A 17,339-nucleotide genomic window follows, 5' to 3' on the forward strand; every position below is an offset into this window, starting at 1 on the left:
ATTCATGATTTGCATATTTTAGGTCCTGTGCTTTCTGTGTGCCACATTTGCTGGAACAATTGGAAGTTTATGAGACATGGATCATTGGTAATTTTTCATTTCATTTCTATAGAAATCAGGAAGAAAGACATTTACACTTAGGTGAGCAGGATGAAAGTCACTTCTGGTTCCACAGAATTTTAAATCCAGTTTATTTAAAGCAAAAATTACATAATACACATACTTCTCGTTATAACACTTTTCTGAGTTGTCTTCTATGTATTTGACAGTCAAATTCACTCCACTGTCCATGGACCTCATATCACTTCCAGTTACATTAGCCCTCATCTACAATGTGGAGTTTATAGAGTTTTATTCTTGAATGATACTAACAAGAGACATATTTTTTATTCCTTCCTCTTTTCCTATGTCTACAGTTTTCTTTATGATCCTACTAAATACAGAATGCACTTATTTATCAGTATCATAAAATTATATCATAAATGGCATATGCTCTTATGAGGCACTCGTGGTCATTCCCAATTTTTAAAAAGTAAGATGACGAGGGCCGGATGAGGGCAGTAACACGTGACACTTCATAAATCTGACTCATGTGGGAGGGATAGCTCCAGGTTTTGTCTAGAGACTTCCTGGAGTATGCCGGCCATACTTCTGGCTGAGGCAGGGGGTGGATTGTGACATCAAGACCCTGTTTGGTGGGACCAGCAGTTAGCGTAATGACTATATCGCTGGGCTCCACATAGTCGACCGCGGTTCGAGTCCTGGACCTGGTGACTTAAACTCACGCTGGGCATGTGTGTGTGTGTGTGCCCAAGATCCCGACAGGAGAATGGAGGAGAAGAGATTGTGGCATGGCCATCCCCCCTGGGGGGGGATTTCTGGCTTTCTGTCTCTCTGTCTCTCTCTGTCTGTCTGGCGAGCTCACGCGCCCTATAGCAAAAACCTTTCCGGAAAAAAAAGACCCTGTTTGGGTCTCTCTCTCTCTCTCTCATTCTGTCTCCCTCACTCATGGAAAAAATAAACTTTAATACACACAAACACATATATAGTAAGATGCTGATTTTAAATCCAACATATATCTATATGTAATATATAGGTACTACATATATGTATGTGTGTGTGTGTATATATGTATATTACATAAAATATATATAATATATTTTAGAGAAAAGTATCATTGTGTAATATTGTATAATATATATTATTGTTCCTATTCGATAATATACATCAAATAGGAATAAACCTTACCCATTATGCATAATGCTTTTCTACAAACTAAAACTATAACAAATATTGCTGAGGAAAACTACTGCGCTAAATAGTGTCAAATAGCCTGATTTGGGATTGAAAAACATATTTTAAAATGTTAATTCTCCATACACTTGGTAATTGATCTATGAGTTAATCCAAAATAAAGTCCTAGAAATTTTCTAGTACTTATTTATTAGTGTATGGGTTGATGTTAGTGACAGTGGTGGTAGTGGTGGAGCGTGTTTGTATGTGTGTGTGTGTGGTGGTGATATATAAAAGATTGATGGATTCAATTTGTAAGAATATTTTGCATTTATAAATGCTCCTTGATTTATAATTGGATTGCACAAGTTAAACACCTCATATATAAAAAAAAATATTGTAAGAATAAAGTGCATTGAATACACCTACACGCAGTGCATCAGTTACTTACCTTCATGATCAAATAGTAAGCCAGGAGGTATGTCTTGCTACCTCTGCCTGGCATTGGAAGAGAATATAGCACCACATACCCTAGCCTAGGAAAAGATCAAAGTACAATATTTCTAGTATTGTTTCTACTAAATGTGTATTGCTTTCATACCACCCCTAAAGAAAAAGAAAAAAAAAGCTAAAACATTGTAAGAGTCATCTGTATAGTCATGAGAGACATAGTTCTGTAGCATGTTTTTCTTGTGATACCCTTAACTGTTTTTAATATTAGACTTATTCTAGTATCAAAAAATATTATTTTCTAAAAATATGATGTAAAAATACTACTAATCCTCACTTAGATATTTGGAACAATTCACCAGTGGAATCTATTGTGGCCTGGAGTTCTCAACTTTTTAAAAATAGATATATGATTACTGTGATATTGCAAATCTTATAAGTTTTGGTAAGGTTATTCGTTTGTTTTTGAGAAGTTTTTGCTATAGGGCACATGCACTTGCCAGAAAGAGAGACAGAAAGTGGGAAATCACCCCTCAAGGGGGATGACCACACCACAATCCCTTTTCCTCCATCCTCCTCTCAGGATCTTGGATATGCACACGCACGCACCCAGTGTGAGTTTAAGCCACCGGATCCGGGACTCAAACTGCACTCAACTACATGGGAGTCCAGCGACATAGCCATTATGCCAACTACTGGTCCCAGATTTTTTTTTTTTTTTTAGAAGCAATCTATTTCATTTTTGTTTAGCTGAGTTCTGTATGTTTCATTCATTATAGAATCCTTAATTCATCCTTCATCTGCCTTTTTGTTACATAGACAATTTTTATTATTATTTTTTCCTATGGTTAGGTTTTGTGCTAAATATTTTTGTGTTATCTTTAGCCACTATCCCAGAGGTCTGAGTATGGAGTATTAACTTACTATACTTCACTCTACTTAGGACTTTTACTACTTCCAGAATAATTCCAATCCAATAATTCACATTTCTCACCATGACTCTTACTGCCCGACTATAAAAAAATCACAAACTAACCATATCAAACCCTTCCCCACTTTATAAAAAAATCACAAACTAACCATATCAAACCACAGTGAAAAATTTTTTGCATGCACTCAATAGAAAAAAAAAATCAAGTAAACAAAGGAAAGAAATGAACAAAAACTACCTAATTTAAGTGTCATGTCAAAAACCTACATTTGATCATCCCATCCCTCCGTTTAAAAGTCCATGATATCTCTCTTTGCCGATAATTATGAATTAAACTTCTTAGACTGTGTTCAAAGTCCTCTAAATTCTGTCCCTGATCTAAAATTATCGCGATATCCTGTTTCCACCTTCCTATGCCAACCCCCCAAATGATGTTCCTAAGTAACTATTCCATGTCAGGAAGTGCCGTTGATGTTCTTTCTGCTTTCCGAGGTTTTATACATGCTACTGTCTTTGTTACGCTTTCCACTCTTGCCTATAACTAACTCCTGGAAATCTTTTCTCCAAGGCTCTCTACACCTCCCTGTACAGCTTTCTCTGATACTGTCTGGAACAGGGAAGTTTTTCCTACTCTATTTAGTTAAGCATCTGTCTCCAGTTGTCTACAAAATCCTCAAGGACCAGGAACGTGTTTTTGAACATGTCTGTATCTTGCTCTTTTTTTTTTTTTTTTTTTCTGTCAACTATGCCCAAGGTCAGTGTGACACATTACTGTAGTCCACTAAATATCTGCTCAATGAAAACTAAATGTATCAAATATTCCCACATCATAGAAAAGAAGTATAATAGAGAGGTAGTCTTACTTGGATAAAGTGAGTTTGGCTCCAGATCTCTAGGGTTCTCAAATTGTTGAAAAAACAATGAGTCTTGAGAAATATACTTGCATGTGTTATTCTGTTCTTTCTGACAATACTGAACCCTTTCAAATAATTTTATACCATTATTTATTTACCACAAGAAACCCCTTTTTTTTCAAGGCAGTGCACTTGTCTCTTCCTAAATGTATACCTAAGTTAAGAGAAAAATTCTGAGATGTTGTATGTTCACTTCTCAAAGAAATAGTGCCTTGTTAGGAGGGCTCCAATTCTGAACCTCTGACCAGTCCTTCAATCTCAAAGAAAATTTCTTCTTAATCTTAAAATTATGGTCCTATTTTTCAAGTTTTAAATTCTACTGTGATCTCTTATCTGAAGTACTAATCTTTAGTACTTGAAGGGACACTTTCCGTTACTATTATTTGACTGTAGAGGTTAATCCTTAACTGTAGGTTTGTGGTGTGTGTGTGTGTGTGTGTGTGTCTTAGAAAAGCTGCCTTTGGCAGGAACTGAAACTACAAATACTTTGGGGTTTTGTTTTAGTTCAGTGACCTTATGGAACTCAAACACAATAGATGTTATTAACTACTCATTTATACCTCAAATGGCAAACTCTTAGAGGGCAGTGTATTAGATTCTTTAATGTTCTGGATTGTGCTATAAATTACAAATAGATGGTGATGGTAATAATTTTAAAGCTTATTTTCAAAAATTTTTATATTGTAAAAAACTGGTGCCACCTGGAATGCCTTTCATCTTTAGATTATAAGTTTAAAAAAAGCTTACCAATTATTAATACTCTATTTGTTCTGTAAGCATAATATACAGCTATGTGCTCTAGGAGGTTAATCAGTACTTGAGGGTTAAGTAGTTGACTCTTATGGCAGCAAGAAGTTTTGCCACTCTGATGTGAGAATAAATACTATCATATTTCTCCTCTTGAATTCTTTTATTTTCCTTTATTTTAGATACATATATATTTTTTCTTTAAAAAAGCAGAATGACAGAAAAAATATAGGCATAGATCTTAAATTTTATTTCTCCAAGGGACACCATAAAATGAGTATAATATATTAAATTTGTAAGTAAAGGGAATAATATTCAACTAATTGCAAAAACATTACTAAAAATTCTAATCAGGTTACCAGTCTCCTAATTAATTTGTCTTTCTATTTTACTGTCATTTTGGATAAGCTTAAATGGGCCCAAATTATTACTTATTTGCCTTTTCATTTTAGTTTTTGTTATAGAAAAAGTTTTATAGTATCCTGGTTAGCCCCTAGCCACTTTAGGGTTACCTAGGGGACTCTTGGGATGCTGTCTTGGATGACCTGATACAATATCCATTTCCATTTCCATGATATACTTAGTTTTAGACCAGCTCACAGACTTTGAAACCTCTAGGTAGAGGACTTATCTAGAACCCTCCTTCAGGTTTTTTGAAAACAGCCACAGTGAGGCATCATTGGCATAAAATAAACTTTTAAGTTTTAGAGTTTTCAAATTATTCATTTGTCTATTTATTTATTAGAGAGGGGTTTTGCTATAGAGTGCTTGTGCTCACTGGAGAGATAGAGAAAGATAGAGAGACAGAAAGTGAAAAATCACCCTCTAGGGGAATGGCCACACTATAATCCCTTCTCCTCCATTCTACTCTCTGGATCTTGGATACACATGCCTGGCTTAAGTTTTAAGACACTGGTCTGAGAATCAAACTGTGCTTGACTGGGCAATGCAAACATTTTGCCATGTGGTCCCCAAACTGCAAATATTTAAAGTGCGTATTTTGTACATTTGATAAATCTTTTTTATGATAGAGATTGTATGTGTGAAATAACAAGAGAAAGAAACAGAAGCACCCTTGATAGGGTTTCTTCATGGCATGATCTCCTTTGCCCAGTTTGGTAGTTCCTCAAGATCTTGAGATCCCCATGTATCCATCTTATGTGCTTCAGGCAGATCAAGGAATCTGAACCAACACTACAGTGCAGCACATAGTGAAAATTTATAACCATTCCATATGCTGTCCTCTCTCTGCCATGCCTGTGACACTTCTTTTCTCCCTGCCTACTTGATACTTTCATCTATCAATAGTTTTGCTTAATTGCCCCATCTGGTTGAGATACATTCTTTATCCTTATTATATAAAGAATAGTCATTTCACAAGTACTTTGGAGAACAAACCATGTGATAACCACTATACTGACTCCTGACCTCAAGAATTAAAGACACATTCACAGCTTTCAGTAAATTTATAGATTACTACTCTTGGATTTTTTCTAACTTTATTCTTTTCCATATGAGAAAGAGTCAAAGAGAGAGAGACTGAGAGAGGAAGAGAAAGAGAGAGAGTCAAAGAGAGAGAGAATGGGAGGGAGAGAGGAAGATATCATCCCCAATGGGCTCTTGAAGCCACCATCTATCCTCAGTCTCTGGCAGGCTTGGATTATGAGCACTCAATGTCCAGTGTGCTCAGGGAGGTCTCTGGATGTGAAACTACCTTCTACCCACACGGGTTGGTCTCCTACACTTGTATTTAAATCAAGTGTAGGAGCTCCTACATTTGTATTTAAATCACAATGATCTGTTTTATTTTTCTCTCTTAAACTTGATGTTCAAGGTAAATTGTAATATTCATCATTTAATTTCCATCCCCTCTCAGAGCAGATGCTTGATATGTACCCTTGAATAAATAAATGGATCTCTCTCTTTCTTCCTCTTTTTTTCCCTATTGGATAATAAGCCCAAATCCTTGGCAGCTCATTATTTGTAAACCAGTCCTATGAGAGGACTTGTGAGTACCTGCTCTGTGGTAGTCTCTTCTAGGTGTTGAGGACACAATATTGAACAGCAGAGAGTTCCTGCTTTCAGGAAACATACTTTAATGGGAAGATATTAGATAACATTAGATATTAGATAGTAAACGCAGAAGTTTAGGAGAGTTTGTAATACATGGTAAAATAAAGCATGTTTGGGAAGTAGAGAGGTAATGAAGTGCTGAGGCTGCTGGTTTCAGTTGTGTTGATTATGGAAGAACTCTCTAAGAAAACCGTATTTGAACCGAGGTCTAACTCTATAAATTCTTCAGTGTTCTAACTGCTTATCCTCAGGAACCCTCCTCTCAGATGAAGAGTTAAGACCTTGATTTCTTCGTTAGTCATGCCCTCTAGATCCTTGTAAGAAATCGCTCAAATGCCTTAGTGTCACTAGATTTTGTTCCCTTTGATACAAATCTACTGTATCTCTTAATCCTTTATCTCATGAGGTCTCCATCTACTTAGATGAATTTATTAATTTTTTTCAAAAGCATATTTCAAAATTCTTGTCTGTATAAATTAGTTCACTCCAGTTTCTTCTTATGTAAATCTCTCTAGCCTATATAACCTTTCAACCTTTTAAAACGGTTTTGTTCTCCTACTATCCCTTAAATTTGAGCTGAAATAACACATTTTCTAGTTGCAGTTTCTAGTCCATATTAAGTTCCTCCATTCGTCGCAATTTGGAAACTTTTCTAAAGTTTTTGGTTCTGTTCTTTCAATTCCACAAATGACATGTTTCCTTCTCACAATAGCTATTTGCTAAGTTTGCCCTATTTCTTCCTAATCATAGTCGATTTCTAGCTTTTTCAGGCTGGGGGTCATACTATACACATTTTCAATTTCCCTAGTCAGTGGTGCATAGTAGACAATCAATAAACCTATCAAAAATTGATAGTCATACCAATCTACAAGACTGTCATACTAAATAAAATATCATTTTAGTTGGAATAAATATCAGGTGTGCTATGAAAAAATTAACATAAATTCCATGTTAACTATCTACTAACAGCCTTGAATATACATAGCATTAAAGACATATTTAGAAACCTCAGCAGTTTTTCTGCTTAATGCAAATTTATATAAAGCATTTCATTTTTATGTTTTGATTATTTAAAATACTCCACTTAGGGCTAACAGATAACTTAGTGATTAAGGCAATGGTCAACCATGGTTTGAGTCCTGAAACTGGTGTCTTGAAAGTAATGCTGGGCATAAATACATGTATGCCCAGAATCCCAAGAAGAGAATGGTGGAGAAGGGAGTATAGTGTGGTCATTTCCCCTATGGGGTGATTTCTTTCTTCTCATTGCCTCTCATTGCCTCTCTCTGGTAAGTGTAGGTGTCCTATGGCAGAATCTAAATAAATACATAAAAATAAAATAAAATAGCTCACTTATGCCTCTCATACCATTTAAAAATAGATGGTTATATTCTTTCTCATATTTAAAGAAAGTACTTTGTGAGTCACAATAACACAGAGATAAAATAAAATGGTCTATGAAGCCATCCTGCACAGGAAGGTTCCCATTTCAAATGCAGAGACTGCCAAGAGTTCACCAGGCTTGCACCTGCCCAAGACTAGAGCTGGCTGGAGGTCAGGGTTGTGTTGTGATCTTAAGAGTCTATTAGGGATGTATTTTCTCTCTCATTCATGGAAGTACTAAACCTTAAAAAACAAAAACAGCACGCAGTGAAAATCTCTGGTTTGATTTTACAATTGATAACAGTAAGTTAACATGTTTAAAAGTGTTAAAATAGATCTATAGACTAATAACCACTGTAAAACTTTTGAATATTTTACTTTCAACATATACTTTTTTGTTGTTGCTGAAAGTTTTCTGGCTTTACTTTGTTTTATTCTTTATACAAGACATTTCCAGCCACATGAGATGTTACAGACCCTGAGATGTTGTATGTATTAAAACTTAAGATGCTTTGGTAGCATTTGCAGTAAAAACTGCTGTCTCTGTGCATAAGAACATAAAATTTTAAAACCTGTTCTTACAACTGCAATGAAGAAATTTCTAGTATGCCATAATTGGTTACTCACAACTTTAGTTTTATAACTTGAAAGAATGACTCCCCCATTTGAAAAGCCTTGTCTCAGGAGATTTATCAATCTGAGCACGAAATTGTTGTACAAAGAAAATTAATTCCCCTTTGATTGACAGGTGTTTCTATGACTATGTAGCTTGAAATTTTTATATTTGTAGTCATAAAAGTAGTTGAATCTAAAAGCTCAGCATTAAAAATATTCATACAAAAATTATTGAAAAAACCTCACTTAGAGCATATTAATTAAAAAAATTATTTAAGAAAGCAAAGAGTACTTTGTACTATAGTTTTAGTATTAAGTAGGATTTATGGAATAACTTATAAATCTAGTTAGTTACTAGGTACTATATTAGGTCAGTAGACCTGTTGTTGCTACTTTGGTCATTTATGGGAGAGAGACTTAAGTCTTTTGAATGTTTCGTCAAGTTCATGGCTAATTGCTATTTGTGAAAATATTAGTCTCAAGGGTTTTTTTACTTGTATGTAACTTGGGTAGAAAAATGTTCTTTCACATGTAGCTGTGTTGAGTCAAAAATGTATATAAAATGACATAAAGCAGTACTTAGTACACTGTGGATTTTGAATAATTAGCTATTGTATGAGTAAAATTTCTGTCACTTGTTTTCTTTTAGGCTGGAAAACAGTGAGTGGCATTTTTTCCTAACAAGTCAAACAGGGATACAGGCAAGATGTAGTTTGTTTTTGTTTTTTGAGACCAAAAGTGAAATTCTTAAAAATGTTTTTCTTCTCCTAAAATTGGAGATTTTTAGTCTGCTTTCTTGGCATATAATTTTTTTTTATCAGTTTCTAGATGTTTAATCTTGGCTGTCAGCTCTATTGAAGTTAATGTCAACAGGGCACAAGAAAGAAGTTAGAAAAGAAAATTATTTCTCTCTCTCTCTTCTTTCTTAAAAATGAGATCATTGATACAGGAACTACATTTGCTGACAAGAAATTGAATCCCAGTGATTAAAAGCACATCATTATTGCAAAATAAATGTTAACATTAATAGGTGGAAAATATAAAAATATTAAAATATTTTGTGAAAGCATTTTATAAACTGTAATTTCTATCAATGAAAAACAGCTTTTGTCAAATAGCATTAAAATAACTTTTTTTTCTTTTAGTAGAGTTTTGCCTTACAGTGTGTGCTCTCTGGGAAGAGAGAGAAACACAGATACAGTAAGAGAGAAAGTGAGAAATCACCCTCCAGGCGGGATGGCCACACCGCAATCCCTTCCCCTCCCATTTCTTCCCCGGATCTTGGGCATGCGTGCACATGCACTTTGTGTGAGTTTCAAGCAACCAGGTCCAGGACTTGAACTGTAGTTGGCTATGTAGGATTCCAGTGATGTAAACACTATGCTATATGATGGCCTCAGAACTCTTTACCATGTTTAGTTATAAACACATTTGTACACACTTACAGGTATATATCTAATACTTAGCTTAAATTTGGGAAACTTAGCAAAAATTACATCAAAGTTAATACTACAGAGTAAGTGGCTGTTGACACTAATGTTATTTATTGTTAGTGTTAGAATTAGATAAGACTTTTATAATGTTAGTCATGTGGAGAAGCAGAGGCAATAAACACTAAATATTGTTTTTTAAATTAAACATAGTGACTTTGGTAAGGTGATTAACAAATAAGTATAAAAATCAAAAGCTTTAGTCCACATCATGTAGAAAAATTTCATGGAATAAAGGACATTACACATAATGTAATGAAGAAAAATACATAACTAGATAAATTCACCCAAAAAATATGTAGGACTAAAATAAAGCAAATTGTATCAATCTACTGAGGTTCAAGAGGAAAAAATCTAAGAAAAATAATTATTACATAAAAATGTCAAATTTTCTAAGAATGAACCAGTTAATTTAATATTATGTCAAAACTGAAATTCAGATAGGCCATTTTATTAAATAGTTCCTATAGAAAAATAAACATACAATATTAGTCTGAGAAAAACATTTAACAGAATCAAAACTGGAACATTATCATGTACAATAATATCTTTGATGCGCTTTACATGCAATCCATTTATGCTTTTAGAACTAAATCATATGCCATAAAAACATACGATGATTAAATGTAAATTACAAAAAGATGGTGAGTAAAAAATGGCTTTTGCCAAAATATTAAAATGCATTAACATTACAATTTCCAATTAGAGTTTACATAATGATGGAATGTGATGGAAATTCCTAAAAAAACATAAATGTAAAAGAATTTTGTATGTGGTGTTTTAAGTCAAGGAAGAAAAAGGCAAATTATTCAGTAAACATTTCTACAATGACCTGACCATTTTGGAGGGGGAGAGTATAACTCTTAATTCAGTTCTCACACTGGAAAAAATTTCAAGTGGTTTAAAACTTTAGTGGGTAAAACAAAAATAAAATGCTGTAAAACTTAAATTCAAGAATGTATTAAAAATACTATTGGAGTAGGGAAGAACTTTCTCATTATAGTACATAAATGAGAATCTATGAAAGAAAAAATATCATCTGTATTGAAAAAGTTATTACAGTCCATGATGCAAACATAGAAAATATTTGCAACATTTGCAGTTAACAACATTTAGTAAATATATAGATTTTTAAACTCCTGAACTATAATTTCATGATGTATAAAGTATAAATCATAAAAGTGTAAGAAACAGGGGTGAGCAGAATAGGGTCGAGCAGGTGATGTGGATATTAAGGTGACTGGATCCTACATGACCAACTTTACAGTTCAAGTCCTCAACCCAGTGGCTTGAAAATCATTCCAAGTGTGTGTGCATGTGTGCCCAAAATCCGAAGAGGAGAATGGAGGAGAAGGGATTATGTTATAGTCATCCCTCCTGTAGAGTGATTTCTCTACTCTCTCTCTCTTTGTATGCATGCTATAGCCAAACTAAATATACTAAATATTATATATATATATATATATATACACACACATATATATACACATATATATATATATACACACATATATGTATATATATGTGTGTATATATACACACACACATATATATCTATACAATGCTTATGTATATATTATGTATATACACACACACACCACACACCATTACTCTTAGAAATCAAGAAAAGACAAATTAATGTATGAGTAATGTATATATATATTTACCAAGGAATTTGGTAATATCCAATGTTTCTGAATATATATGAAACTTATCATACTCACTTTAAAGGTGTTTCATCAGTTCTATTCCTATGAATTTATGCTTCCTCTTTAAAGAATACATATCTGGCAAAATATAAGCAAAGATGTTCACTTCAATATAGTTTATCATGATAAGAAATTAGAGAAAGTTAGAAATATCTTTCAAAGTATAGCTTCAATAGATTGGTGTAAATTGGAATATGGTATAATAATAACTACATAAATAAATGTGAAGATATGCAAGTTTTTTGGAAAAAAATCAAATTATACCACAGTATGTGAATTGGAATCTGCATATACATGTGAAGAAACATGCACTGGAAATCTTTACAGTGGTATTATCTTAAAGGTGTGATTAGGCTTTCTGCTTCTGTGTTGTTTTATTTTTATGAATTTATTTCGGCTTTCTAAATAAAAAAAAACCTTTTTTTTTTTTGGAGAGGTTTTTGCCATAAGGCGCGTGTGCTCGCCAGACAGACAGAGAGAAACAGAGAGATAGAAAGCGAGAAATTACCCCCCAGAGGGGATGGTTACGCCACAATCCCTTCTCCTCCATTCTCCTCTCGGGATCTTGGGCGTGCACGTACATGTGCCCGACGTGAGTTTAAGCCACCGGGTCCGGGACGCGAACCACGGTCAACTACGTACGAGTCCAGCGACATAGCCATTACGCTAACTGCTGGTCCCAATTAAAATAAAAAATTTTTTTACTGTTAGTGGCTTGTGTGGAGCACAACAATAGGAGACCAAAGCAAACACACACATTTAAGTCCTCATATCTCTTCTGCAAATGACATGGCTTTTATAGAAGATAATCCCATTTTGATTTCTCTTCCTAGGGAAAGGTGAGCATGGGAAGCCGTATCCCCTTACTGAAGAGGACCATGATGACTCAGCATACAGAGAAAATGGTTTCAATATTTTCGTCAGCAACAATATTGCTCTAGAGAGGTCCCTGCCAGATATTCGCCATGCTAAGTGAGTATCACCTGGTTGGGTGTGCAGGGTGGTGCTTTTAGTTTTTTTGTTTCTTTGAATGCATGTGTATTAATTTATTTTTCCTGTAGAGCATGTATAGTTGCTGTAGAGACAGAGATAGAGAAAGTGAGAAATCACCCCTGAGGGGATGGTCATGCCAGAATCCCTTCTCCTCCATTCTCCTCCTAGGATTTTGGGGATGAACACATATATGCCAAGAGTGAGCTTCAAGCTGCCAGGTTCAGGACTCAAACCACAGTCAGCCATATGGGAGTCCAGAACCTTAAGTACTATGCCACTATTTCGCACCTGTGTACTACTTTTAATGTGTATTGCTGAAATATATGTAACCAAATATTTTGCCTTAATTGTTTAGATTTTAAAAACTTTCATATTTTATAAGCTTAAATGTGTTTAATTTAGGGCTGGCCCTGTGGTCTAGTGGTTAAGAGCATCACATCTTTATGGCTCACCATGCAGCTTGATTTCCAGTCCTCAATGCCTGAAAAACATGCCAGGCTCATGTATGTGTGCCTGCCAAAATCACGACAGGAAGGAGAAATGGAGAACTTCTCCAGGGATTGCAACATGACCACACCCCCATATAGGATGCTTTCTCTCTCTCTTTTTTTCTCTCTCTCTTACACACATACACACAAACACACACACACACTTCTTTGGCTAGGGCATGCACCCTCTAGCAATCAAAACAAAATAAAACAAAATACACAACATATATGTATTTGATCATAATTGGAATAAACAATTTCCAAAAGAATAGCTACTAACTCTAAAAATTCAATACATGTTTTTATTGACTGTATTATCTCTATTAAAATAAAATGTTTAAGGAAAATATGTATACTCTTTACCTGGATTAGGAAATTATGAAGCAAACATTTTTCTCTGATTACTATGCTATTACAACTGTCTTCATGTGTATGTCTTCTATGGATTTTATTTTCGTCTCAGCTGCAATTAGTGTCACTGTTGTTACACCTTTCATAAAAAGATGCCTAAAATAAATGTATACATAATCCAAAGGCAATGATTGCTCATGCCATTTCATGTCACTTTCTGAACCACTTGTGGTTTGTCAACTGACAGTAAGTTCAGTTTTTATTGAATCATAGATAAATAGTATAGTGTGAGTAGAAACAAGAATAATCCTGCACATAGCTACCTAAAATCCGTCTTCTCTCTGCTCTCCCCTTTCTACTTCTAACATCATCGATTGGACTTTTTGTCCTAATTTGATACAGTTTTCTTAATAGCATAAACAATGTCAAAGGGATGCCAAGAACATAATCAGAAATCCACAGATCACATTTGGAAAGTGATACTGCCATCTGTTTGAAAAATCTATCAAACTGTACTGCCATAGATGCACTGCCAATCACACCAATATCCTTTTCAAAGCATGATGTGAAGAAAGAAAATCAGAGAAAGGAAAATCAGATAAAGAAAATCAGAGAAAAATAAAAAGGGTAAATAGTGAAATTAAGGATTAGTAATCTACATTAAACCAGCATCGTAAAGTAAATAAAAAACCTCTTAATATAATGGTAACTAACACTTTAGGGAAAAAAAAAAATCAGTCAATTTTAGCTAGGGAGACTATTCTCTAGTTACCATGTTGTGTCTTTAAATATTTATTTTAAAACATAAAAGAAAAACTGCCCCCCCCCCGGTCAGGTTTTATGTGCGTTTATAATTCCCAATATAGTTAAGCAGAGGATTAATGTGAGGAACAAATTATTATTTTTTTCCCTAAAACAAATGCTTTATGCATTGGCCTAGGCCTTTTAGCTAGCCAAATTACTCCCAGGTTACCTGGAATTATCTACAGTAATCCCCATTGACAGAGAACATTTGTAGTTATGAGAAATTTTAATACCTAATTGCACAACATCAAAGATGCACTAAATTGCATTATTGGCATAATAAATGTGCTCAGAAAATAATATCCATCTAATTCCTCCTTACCCCCACACTTCCAGTCTTTTCATCTATATTCAACAGAAAAGAATTGCAGGTGAAAAAAGTGCAAAAAAATAAATTACCAGCACCAACAGAAGGCTGTTATTTTTTTTTTTTTTTTTTGGAGAGATTTTCACTGTAGGGCGCGTGCGCTCGCCAGACAGACAGAGAGAGACATAGAGACAGAAAGCGAGAAATCACCCCCCAGGGGGGATGGTCACGCCGCAATCCCTTCTCCTCCATTCTCCTCTCGGGATCTTGGGCACGCACGCACACGCACCCGGCGTGAGTTTTAAGCCACCGGGTCCAGGACACGAACCGCGGTCGACTACGTGGGAATCCAGCGACATAGCTATTATGCTAACTGCTGGTTCCCAGAAGGCTGTTATTCACATTCTTCTCAGCGAGTATATGTTTAGCCTAACAGCCTCCTTTTACAAAAACATATTCTTAGATAATAATGGAAAATAATATGGAAAGATGAAATAAAATTATTCTGAAACATTCTTTAGAGTTCCTGAGTTTCTGGTATGAAGAAAGATTGTTCTAAATCTTTAGGGGAAAATGTAGCTAAAATATGATATGTGACTATATTGTTAGTCGCAGAGATTGAATTTCTAATAAGACAAATAGTCATGTAGTAAAATTATACAAAAAAGTAAAAGAAAGTCAAAAATAAAAAAGAAAGAACCTTAACAGGGGTAGAGATGGGTGACAGGACAGTGTTACGTATGAGACTACCAGGAATCATAATTTGTCTTGTGTAGTTCAATATCTGATTCTCAGCAGTGCTGGAAGAAAAGTCTGATATTACTTTTGTTTTTAATAATGTCCATCCTTTGGGAAGCCAAGAACCAAGGAAAGTATTTTTTTTTCTTAAGTTTATTTGTTCCGTGAGTGAGAAAGATAGAGAAGAGAGAGAGAGAGAGAGAGAGCCTGCAACAGTGCCATGACACAGCGATCCACCCCAGCCTCTGCCAGCTCAGTCAGAATCATAGGCAAGCACATGCCAGGCATATTTAGGAAGGTCCCCAGGTGTGAACTGACAAGCTTCTCCTGTGGGTCAGACTCACAGAGCATCAAGTTTTAGCACTATGGTACTGTTAGACCCCCTGAAAGAAAGACTTACAGGGATATCACTGTTTAAAGTTCTATGCTTTCGATTTTATCTGTGCTTCCCAAAATGTAAGTACGTTTAACTATAAGGGGATAAAGCTCTGTGTAAGCAATCTTTGATGTTAAAAAAAATCCATTGGACACGTTTCATAATTATCCATTTAATTAAACTAAAAGTAATTGATCATAGTTTGCCTTTAGCACACAATCTACAGAAAAGAATGCAAAATTTTTGTGACTTTTATAATAAAACACAGGAGTTCTAAGAAATTTTGGATTTATGGTCAGCCAATTCACACCACAGTCTCAGACTGCCAGCAGGGAAGAGTTCATTTTTCTTCTCTCTAGGATTTTGCAGTGGAGAATATGGAGGAACACTATTTTTATTTATCATTTCTTTTCCCTAAGACAGAAATAGTTTTACCTTCATGACTTTGACAATAAATGAAGCTTTGGATGTTGAGAAAAACTCTGTGATATTTCATCTCTTCTAACAATACGGAATAATTTTGTAGTATATGATCATTTTCTCTAGTGTTTTAAATATATTAGACTAATATATCACAACTCTATTCACTGTACAGTTTCAGAATCAACTGAGAAATTGCTCTGGAAACGATTTGGTATTAAACTAGCTGATGGTATGATGGTTAAGGAGGTTGTATCCCAAGTGGTTAACTGTGCGATTCTAGTCCTCACCTGTAACTGAAAAAAAAAAAAAAAAAGGCAGGGACATGTGCATTACCTTCATTGGGACCGGGAGATGGTATAATGGTTACATCACTGGATTCTCACATACTTGACGTGGTTTGAGTCCCAGACCCAGTGACTTAAAACGCATGCTGGGGGCATGTTCATTCATGCCCCAAATCCTGAGAGGAGAATGGAGAAGGGATTGTGGCAAGGCCATTCCCCCCTGGGGGTGGGGGTGATTTCTTGCTTTTCTGTCTCTCTCGAGAGTGTGTGCACCTTATACAAAAAATCTCTAAAAAAAAAAAAACTTACCTTTACTATTGATGAGATTCTATTGGTGGACTTGGTTGTCATTTTGATTTTTTCTTTCTTTCTTTTTTTTTTTTTTTTTACCCAGAGGGTACACATGCTCTCCAGAAAGAGACATACATGGTGGTCACACTGCAACACCTTCTCTTCTATCCTTCCACCCCGTCAGGACTTAGCTCTCACTGGGTGTGTTTTCCAAGCTGCTAGGGCTGGGATTTGGAGTGCGTGTTCGTCTACGTAGGATCTGGCCACAGGCCGGCCCCAATTCTGATTTTTCATACACCCATGTCACTAAGTAAGAATGCAAACTTTCACATCCATTACCCTGTATTAAGTATCAAAACTGAGACAGTTTTGCCAACTTGGCTATGACATGACCTATTCAGTCATGTGTTTTCCTTCTGATGATGATTCTTCTAATTCCTTTCCTTCATTTCCACTCATGCCATGTAAAATATATGACTGAGTGCACTTTAATTATAAAACTTAAATTCTTAATACATAATTAAAATTTGTGAGTCAGTTTTGAGTCTAATAGAAAAACATGCATTCAATTTCTTTGATGATTTCATAAACATGCTTAAAGTTATATTTATTTTAATTGTGTCTAAAACAGGAAGATGTTATTTAACTATTTTGACTCTGGCTATTTAATGCTAGGATGCATTCACAGAAGCATTTAAATGACCTCATCCAAAAAGATACAAGGATACATTTTTTTTTT

At 34.9% G+C, this 17,339-nt stretch overlaps 1 protein-coding gene across 1 annotated transcript in view; it reads left to right on the plus strand.

Annotated features, from left to right (window-relative positions):
- The window catches only part of LOC114007454 (polypeptide N-acetylgalactosaminyltransferase-like 6), a 579,519-nt gene that overhangs the window by 538,933 nt on the left and 23,247 nt on the right, over positions 1-17,339 (plus strand). Inside the window, exon 4 of the mRNA XM_027771039.1 lies at positions 12,379-12,517. Coding sequence (XP_027626840.1) covers positions 12,379-12,517 — 139 coding nt within the window. The remainder of the gene's footprint in view (positions 1-12,378; positions 12,518-17,339) is intronic.

This window comes from Tupaia chinensis, unplaced genomic scaffold (genome assembly GCF_000334495.1).
Source record: "Tupaia chinensis unplaced genomic scaffold, TupChi_1.0 Scaffold000179_1, whole genome shotgun sequence".
Lineage (NCBI taxonomy): Eukaryota > Metazoa > Chordata > Mammalia > Scandentia > Tupaiidae > Tupaia > Tupaia belangeri.